This window comes from Colobus angolensis, unplaced genomic scaffold (genome assembly GCF_000951035.1).
Source record: "Colobus angolensis palliatus isolate OR3802 unplaced genomic scaffold, Cang.pa_1.0 Scaffold59, whole genome shotgun sequence".
Classification (NCBI taxonomy): domain Eukaryota; kingdom Metazoa; phylum Chordata; class Mammalia; order Primates; family Cercopithecidae; genus Colobus; species Colobus angolensis.
Window position 1 is genome coordinate 10,604,028 of NW_012119487.1, and position 6,974 is coordinate 10,611,001.

A 6,974-nucleotide genomic window follows, 5' to 3' on the forward strand; every position below is an offset into this window, starting at 1 on the left:
ACCGCCCTGCCCCGCGCAGCCCAGGTGGGGAAGACGTCGCTGATCCTGTCCCTGGTGGGCGAGGAGTTCCCCGAGGAGGTGAGGGGCGCGCCCGGCGCGGGGGTGGGAGCGGGCCCAGCCGGGGGTCCCTGGTGAGCGCGCGGGTCCCTTGCAGGTCCCTCCCCGCGCGGAGGAGATCACGATCCCCGCGGACGTCACCCCGGAGAAGGTGCCCACGCACATCGTGGACTACTCAGGTAGCGGCCGTAGCCTCCCGGGGGCCCGGAGCGGTCCGGCGGGCCTGCTGGGTCTGCAGTGGGGTCTCTTCCTCCCCCTAGAAGCCGAGCAGACGGACGAGGAGCTGCGGGAGGAGATCCACAAGGTACCCGTGGTGCGCGGGACGAGGGAGGGGCTGGGCGCGGGCTCGGCCTAATCCGCTTCGCCGGCTGGGGGATTGGACTGCGGTGCGCAGGTGTCCTTGGCCCTGATCATCCTGTGACCTCCGCACCGCGCACCCCGCTGGGAGCCGGCACCGCTCAGTCCAGTGGTGCTCCGGGGATAGCAGGGCCCCTCCCCGCGGGCTGTGCCTCCCTCCCGCCCAGGTGGCAGGCAGCAGCGTTTGCGCTTTCTGCGGGCTCTGTGTGCGCCACCTCCCCCTGCTGTGTACTCCAGCCCACCGCCCCGGCCTCCGGGCACCCGGAGCTCCTAGTACCAGAGCCCGTGTGCCGGGGACATCCCCGGCGAGGGCGCAGGCCACAGCCACCTGGCAGCCCCTACTGCCAGCGCCCCCCACTGCGGTCCTGTCACTCTGCAGCGAGGGGAGAGGCAGGGGCCAAGACAGCGGCTGTCTTGCATGGTGTAGGGTTGCAGGTGTGGCCGTGTCTGTCCCGAGCCCTCTGCTCTAAGGGTCTTGCCAGCCACAGCTATGCTGCTGGGGCCTGGTGTCCCTGCACTGGCAGTGGGTTGGGAAGAGGCTTCTCTGAGGGTTCAGCAGCAGCTGCCAGTGTGACGCGGGGGAGTGCCTGCCCTGCCAGCACCAGGCTGGAGGCAGGTTTTAGGAAAGGCTGGGCTTTCCCGGCCTCCGAGTTGCAGTCGTGCTACCTGTGAGCATCTGGGGCCTCCTGGAGCCCTGAGATGGCGTGGAGCAGCCAGGATCGTCAGTGGTGAGCCAACAGCCCCGTCACCCACACCTCGTCACTGTTCCCTCAGGCAAACGTGGTGTGCGTGGTGTACGATGTCTCTGAGGAGGCCACCATTGAGAAGGTGAGCTCTCAGTGCAGACCCCAGTGGCAGAGACACGGTGGCCCCTGGTGGACCCTCACTCAACCCGTGGCCAGTGCCATCTCTCACAGAGTCACCTGGCTCTCTCCTGTGATCCCACTTCCCCCCAGAGGGTGTGGGACGGCCCCATTCTGAGCCATTTAGGCCAGCAGCCCTCTTGCTTCTCCAGTTTCCAAACCCCAGGGGACCTCAGAGGGCCTGTCAGAGGCTGCCCTGGGCTTGGGCCCCAGTGATCTTGGGGGTGTTTGGGAGCCACTGGGGTTGTACAGATGAGGCTGCACCTGCTGCCTGCCTTCTCCCACCAGCTTTGTTCCTGTGGGCGGGACTTGGGCCCTCGGTGGGCCTTGACCTCCCCGTTCTGCTCTCCCCGAGCCAGGCTCGAGCTCCAGCTGGGAGCCATGTGCCCACGGGCAGCCTCACCTCACAGCCAGGCTTTGCTTTTCAGATTCGAACTAAGTGGATCCCACTGGTGAATGGGGGTACCACCCGGGGGCCCAGGTAATGAGGGGGATGTGGAAGGGGCTGGGACCCCCGGCTTCCCTGCCCCTGGTGACCATGGGCCTTCAACCCAGGGTGCCCATCATCCTAGTGGGCAACAAGTCAGACCTGCGGTCGGGGAGCTCCATGGAGGCCGTGCTCCCCATCATGAGCCAGTTTCCTGAGATTGAGACCTGCGTGGAGGTCAGTGGGTCCCAGCTGAGGGGCTGAGCGAGGGGCAGGGCCTCCTTCCTTCCTCGTGTCCTCGGTCGGTTCCTCGGTGCACATCCCTGAGTCTGTTCCCACTTTCCCAGTGTTCAGCCAAGAACCTCAGGAACATCTCAGAGCTGTTCTACTATGCCCAGAAGGCTGTCCTGCACCCCACAGCCCCCCTCTATGACCCTGAGGCCAAGCAGGTGAGCAGTGGCTGGGGCCTCATACACTGGTTCCCCAGGGGCCTGGGGGGTGCTGGGTGGGGTGGCGTGGTGGGTGGGCACGGGCCGCCTGAGGGTGCTGAGCCCACATCCCCGCAGTTGAGGCCCGCGTGCGCCCAGGCGCTGACACGCATCTTCAGGCTCTCAGATCAGGACCTGGACCAGGCGCTCAGTGACGAGGAGCTCAACGCCTTCCAGGTGTGCCCCCGCCCCACCCTCGGTGCCCAGCCCCCTCGAACCTCCGCTGCTGTTAGTGACCGGAACGGGCCGTCTCCGGGTAACTGGCTGACTCCCAGCAACGTTCTCTCGGAGGCAGAAATCCTGCTTCGGGCACCCCCTGGCCCCGCAGGCCCTGGAGGACGTGAAGACGGTGGTGTGCAGGAACGTGGCGGGCGGCGTGTGGGAGGACCGGCTGACTCTGGATGGTGAGGCCGGGTGCCCACCTGTGCCTGGGGAGTGTGGGGAGGGTGCTGTGCCTGGTGCTCCCCCTGCTCTGTCTCGGTGCAGGTTTCCTCTTCCTGAACACGCTCTTCATCCAGCGTGGCCGGCACGAGACCACATGGACCATCCTGCGGAGCTTCGGCTACAGCGACACACTGGAGCTGACGGCCGACTATCTCTTCCCTCCGTGAGTGGGACTGGGGTCGAGGCCTACCCTCCCTGAGGGGGTCTCATTCAGCAGGCCGTCTGGCGTAGTGCCCTGCCTGGCTGTGCCCTGAAGCCCTCAGCACGCACAGAGCTCTGAGTCAGGTGGGGCTGGCCCCTGGCCAATCCCGCACGCCTGACTTGCTCACCCTGCTGAGGTCGGCAGCTTGGGCTGTGGCCTGGGGGCCTCAGCCAGGCCTCCACGTGCTGGAGTCAGATAGGCACCCTCCTCCCCATCGCAGCTGCAGGGTTGGGGGCACACAGGAGCCTCTGGGTCCTGTAGGGAGGGTCCGACTGCACAGACGGGGCCGGCAGGGTGACAGAGGTGCCGAGCGTGGTGACGCAGAGTCTCCTGGGAACTGGATGGGCTGTCGCCTCCCTGCAGGCTCCACGTGCCCCCCGGCTGCAGCACTGAGCTCAACCACCTTGGCTACCAGTTTGTGCAGAGAGTGTTTGAGAAGCACGACCAGGTGAGAGCATGGCGACGCCCCTGCCCCCGCCCCTCGCCGGCACACGTGCCACCGCGTCCTTCCTCCTGCAGGACCGCGACGGTGCCCTCTCGCCCATGGAGCTGCAGAGCCTCTTCAGTGTGTTCCCGGCAGCCCCCTGGGGCCCCGAGCTCCCGCGCACGGTCCGCACAGAGGCCGGCCGGCTGCCCCTGCACGGATACCTCTGCCAGTGGACGTAAGCGCGGCCCACACCACACCCTCCCGCCGCGCCAACTCCCCACCGTAACACTGTGTCTCCCGCCCACCCCCAGCCTGGTGACCTACCTGGACGTCCGGAGCTGCCTCGGACACCTGGGCTACCTGGGCTACCCCACCCTCTGTGACCAGGACTCGCAGACTCGCGCCATCACAGGTGGGCACCCACCTCCCTGGGCCTGGGCCCAGCATCCTGGCAGCCGCCCTAACCTGTGTCCATCCTCACAGTCACCCGTGAGAAGAGGCTGGACCAGGAGAAGGGACAGACGCTGCGGAGCGTCCTCCTATGCAAGGTGGTGGGGGCCCGTGGAGTGGGCAAGTCTGCCTTCCTGCAGGCCTTCCTCGGCCACGGCCTGGGGGTAAGCACCCTAGACCCCCCCACCCCCACCCCAGGCTCCAGGTGCGGGGCAGGGCAATCTGGGGGCCGCTGGAGCCAGCGAATGTCAGGACCTCACCTCCCTCAGCACCAGGACACGAGGGAGCAGCCTCCGGGCTACACCATCGACACGGTGCAGGTCAACGGACAGGAGAAGTACTTGATCGTGAGTGCTGGGGCGGCATGGCCTGTGCCTGAGGGCGGACCCAGGGATACCCAGGCCTGCCTGGCAGAGCTGGCCCAGCACAGCCCTAGGGGGACTGAGCCCCAGGGACCCTCCCTAAGGCCATTGTCTGTCCCAGCTATGTGAGGTGGGCACAGATGATCTGGCCGCATCGCTGGACGCCACCTGTGATGTTGCCTGCTTGATGTTTGATGGCAGTGACCCAGAGTCCTTTGCACATTGTGCCAGCGTCTACAAGGTGGGGCCCTGCGGGGGCCATGTGGCCACGGGGCAGGGTCTGTCCCCCCAGTGGTGCCTCGGCCACCCCAGACTGTACCTCATACTGCTCTCTGCCCACAGCACCATTACATGGACGGGCAGACCCCCTGCCTCTTCGTCTCCTCCAAGGCTGACCTGCCCGAAGGGGTTGTGCCTGTTGGCCCATCGCCAGCCGAGTTTTGCCGCAAGCACCGGCTGCCAGCTCCCGTGCCGTTCTCCTGTGCTGGTCCAGCCGAGCCCAGCACTGCCATCTTCACCCAGCTTGCCACCATGGCCGCCTTCCCGTGGGTACCCGGCAGCACAGCCCTGGGGACTAGCAGCGTCTGTCATCTGGGCAGTGGGCAGCTGTGGTGTCAGGCCTGGAAATGGGGCCAGAGTGACGGACGGGGTGGAGGTTTGTGTGGCAGAGGAAGCCAGTGTCCAGGCATGCTCCTCCAGGGCCTGGCCTCTGCCAGCTGTGCCTGTGGTCTGGGAACCTGGCTCTGAGGCCCTGTGAGTCCAGGACATGGGAGGGTGCCCAGCAGCAAGCCGGGGACTTGTGCCTGAGGCATCTGCAGATGATCCTTCTCTCTTGCAGACATTTGGTCCACGCAGAGCTGCATCCCTCTTCCTTCTGGCTCCGGGGCCTGCTGGGGGTTGTCGGGGCCGCCATGGCCGCAGTCCTCAGCTTCTCGCTCTACAGGGTCCTGGTGAAGAGCCAGTGAGGCCCCTGGTACCTAAGTCCCCTCCCCTGACGGTGTGGCTCACTGCTGGGGCTCTGCAGGGGCAGCACAGCTGGGGTGCAGTCCAGGCTGCCACTCTGGGAATGCCCTTCTGCCCGGACTTTTTGTTTCTGAAGGCATTCGGGCTGCAGCAGGGCCTCAGGCTGCCACGCACTGTCCTGGCTCCTGCCAGACCCCCAGGGTGGGCCGTGGCAGGTGGCTGAGCAGGAGCTCCCGAGTGCTGGCCACCACTGTCAGGGGTTGCCCACCTCTGGGCATCATGTGTGTTGGGCTGGGGAGCACAGGTGTGGGAGCCGGTGACCCCAGACCCGGAATTCTCAGGGCTTTACCCCCCTTTCCTGGTCCTGGGTGGCCAGTGGGTGTGAGGAGGGCTGGAAGGCGGAGCTTTGGGCCAAAAGCAGGCGTTGGGGGTGTTCCCCCTCAAGTCTGGAGCTGTTTCTGTGACGGCAGCAGAGGGCCAGAGGCTCCTGATTAAACTTCACTGTGTCATTTCCATCTGGGATCCCGGTCTCTGAAGACAACTTGCCTCGATTCAACCTAGAATGTGTTCTTTGTCTTCACGTGGGCTGGAAACGCCACCCCTCCCTTCGTCCCTGGGTCACTGTCCTGAGCTCTCAGGCATGTGCATATGGCCTCTGGAAGGTCCACTCTGGGCCGCTGTGACCTGGGAGCCAGTGTCCCTGGAGGTCTCGTGGTCTGGGAGTGGGAGCTCACTGCATGAGGATGGTGTGTGCCTGGCATGGACTGGGGGGCACCGGTACCTGGGATGTTTTCCTGATGGCCCCTTCTGAGGGTCCAGTGTGCCCTGGCACTGCCTGCCCACTCCCCAGAGCGTCCTGCCGGCCTCGCTGAGCTGCGCCAAGAACCTGGGCTCGTGTGAGCAGATGTGGTCACCGCCTGCCACAGAGCAGGGTGACCCTGGGGCCCTGACCCAAGGGAGGCAGGATGGACCAGAAGGACGGACGGGCTGGGAGTTGAGCCCAGATACCTGCTTCTCGTGACCCAGGGCATGGCCTTCCCAGGACATGTCACCCAGACACATGTTGGAAGGCCTGGTCCCCACCTCTGGTGTCTGCCTTTAGGGAGTGGCAGGTGGGGCTCCTTCCCAAGTCCTGGCCCATGCGGGCCCTGCCTTAGAGCTTGTGGCATTGGCCCCGAGGTCCCTCCCGCCTGATGCTATTTAAGCCCGCTGTACCCCACGGCCTGCCTTCTGGGACCACTGGAACCCTAGGAGGAGCCCTCTGAGTGGCTCTTGCAGGGGCTGCCATAGTCACACGTATCTTTTTTTTTTTTTTTTTTTGAGACGGAGTCTCCTTCTGTCACCAGGCTGAAGTGCAGTGGTGCGATCTCGGCTCACTGCAACTTCCGCCTCCCGGGTTCAAGCAATTCTCCTGCCTCAGCCTCCCGAGTACCTGAGACTGCAGGTGAATGCTACCATGCCCAGCCAATTTTTATATTTTTAGTAGAGGCTGGGTTTCACCATGTTGGCCAGGCTGGTCTCGAACTCCTGACCTTGTGATCTGCCCATCTCAACCTCCCAAAGTGCTGGGATGACAGGTGTGAGCCACTGCGCCCGGCAGTCACACGTGTCTTATCTGTCACCTCCATTGTGGAGCGGTTGGCCCACCTTCCGAGGAGCAGGTCCCCTCATCCCAACTGCAGCCCTACCCCTGGGGGTTGCACTCTGTGTCGGAATGCCCCTTGTGCCCAGCCCTGGCGCCTTCTTAGGGCGGGAGGTTTTGCTGTCCTTCGTGGAGTTGCAAGAGCGGTCAGGGGCCTCCACCCCAGGGGGTGGATGAGTGGGCTGGGCTTGGTCATCGGAGCCAAGGCGGCTGCAGCAGGGTCTTCCTCACCCTAAGGTGGCTGTAGAGGCTATGCAGGGCCGTGCTAGGTGGGGCAGGGCGGAGTGGGGAT

The 6,974-nt window shown here is 65.2% G+C and overlaps 1 protein-coding gene across 1 annotated transcript; it reads left to right on the forward strand.

Moving 5' to 3' along the window:
- Positions 1-5,596, forward strand: RHOT2 (ras homolog family member T2; the record flags this gene model as incomplete). Its single annotated transcript, XM_011962480.1, has 18 exons — positions 1-78; positions 155-236; positions 318-361; positions 1,189-1,242; positions 1,706-1,758; positions 1,833-1,941; positions 2,052-2,153; positions 2,271-2,369; positions 2,488-2,596; positions 2,679-2,799; positions 3,202-3,286; positions 3,358-3,500; positions 3,577-3,677; positions 3,749-3,879; positions 3,985-4,062; positions 4,199-4,318; positions 4,420-4,622; positions 4,916-5,596. Coding segments are annotated over 18 exons (1,839 nt in total), but the record flags the coding sequence as incomplete, so codon positions are not given.
- Between the last annotated feature and the right edge of the window lie 1,378 nt (positions 5,597-6,974).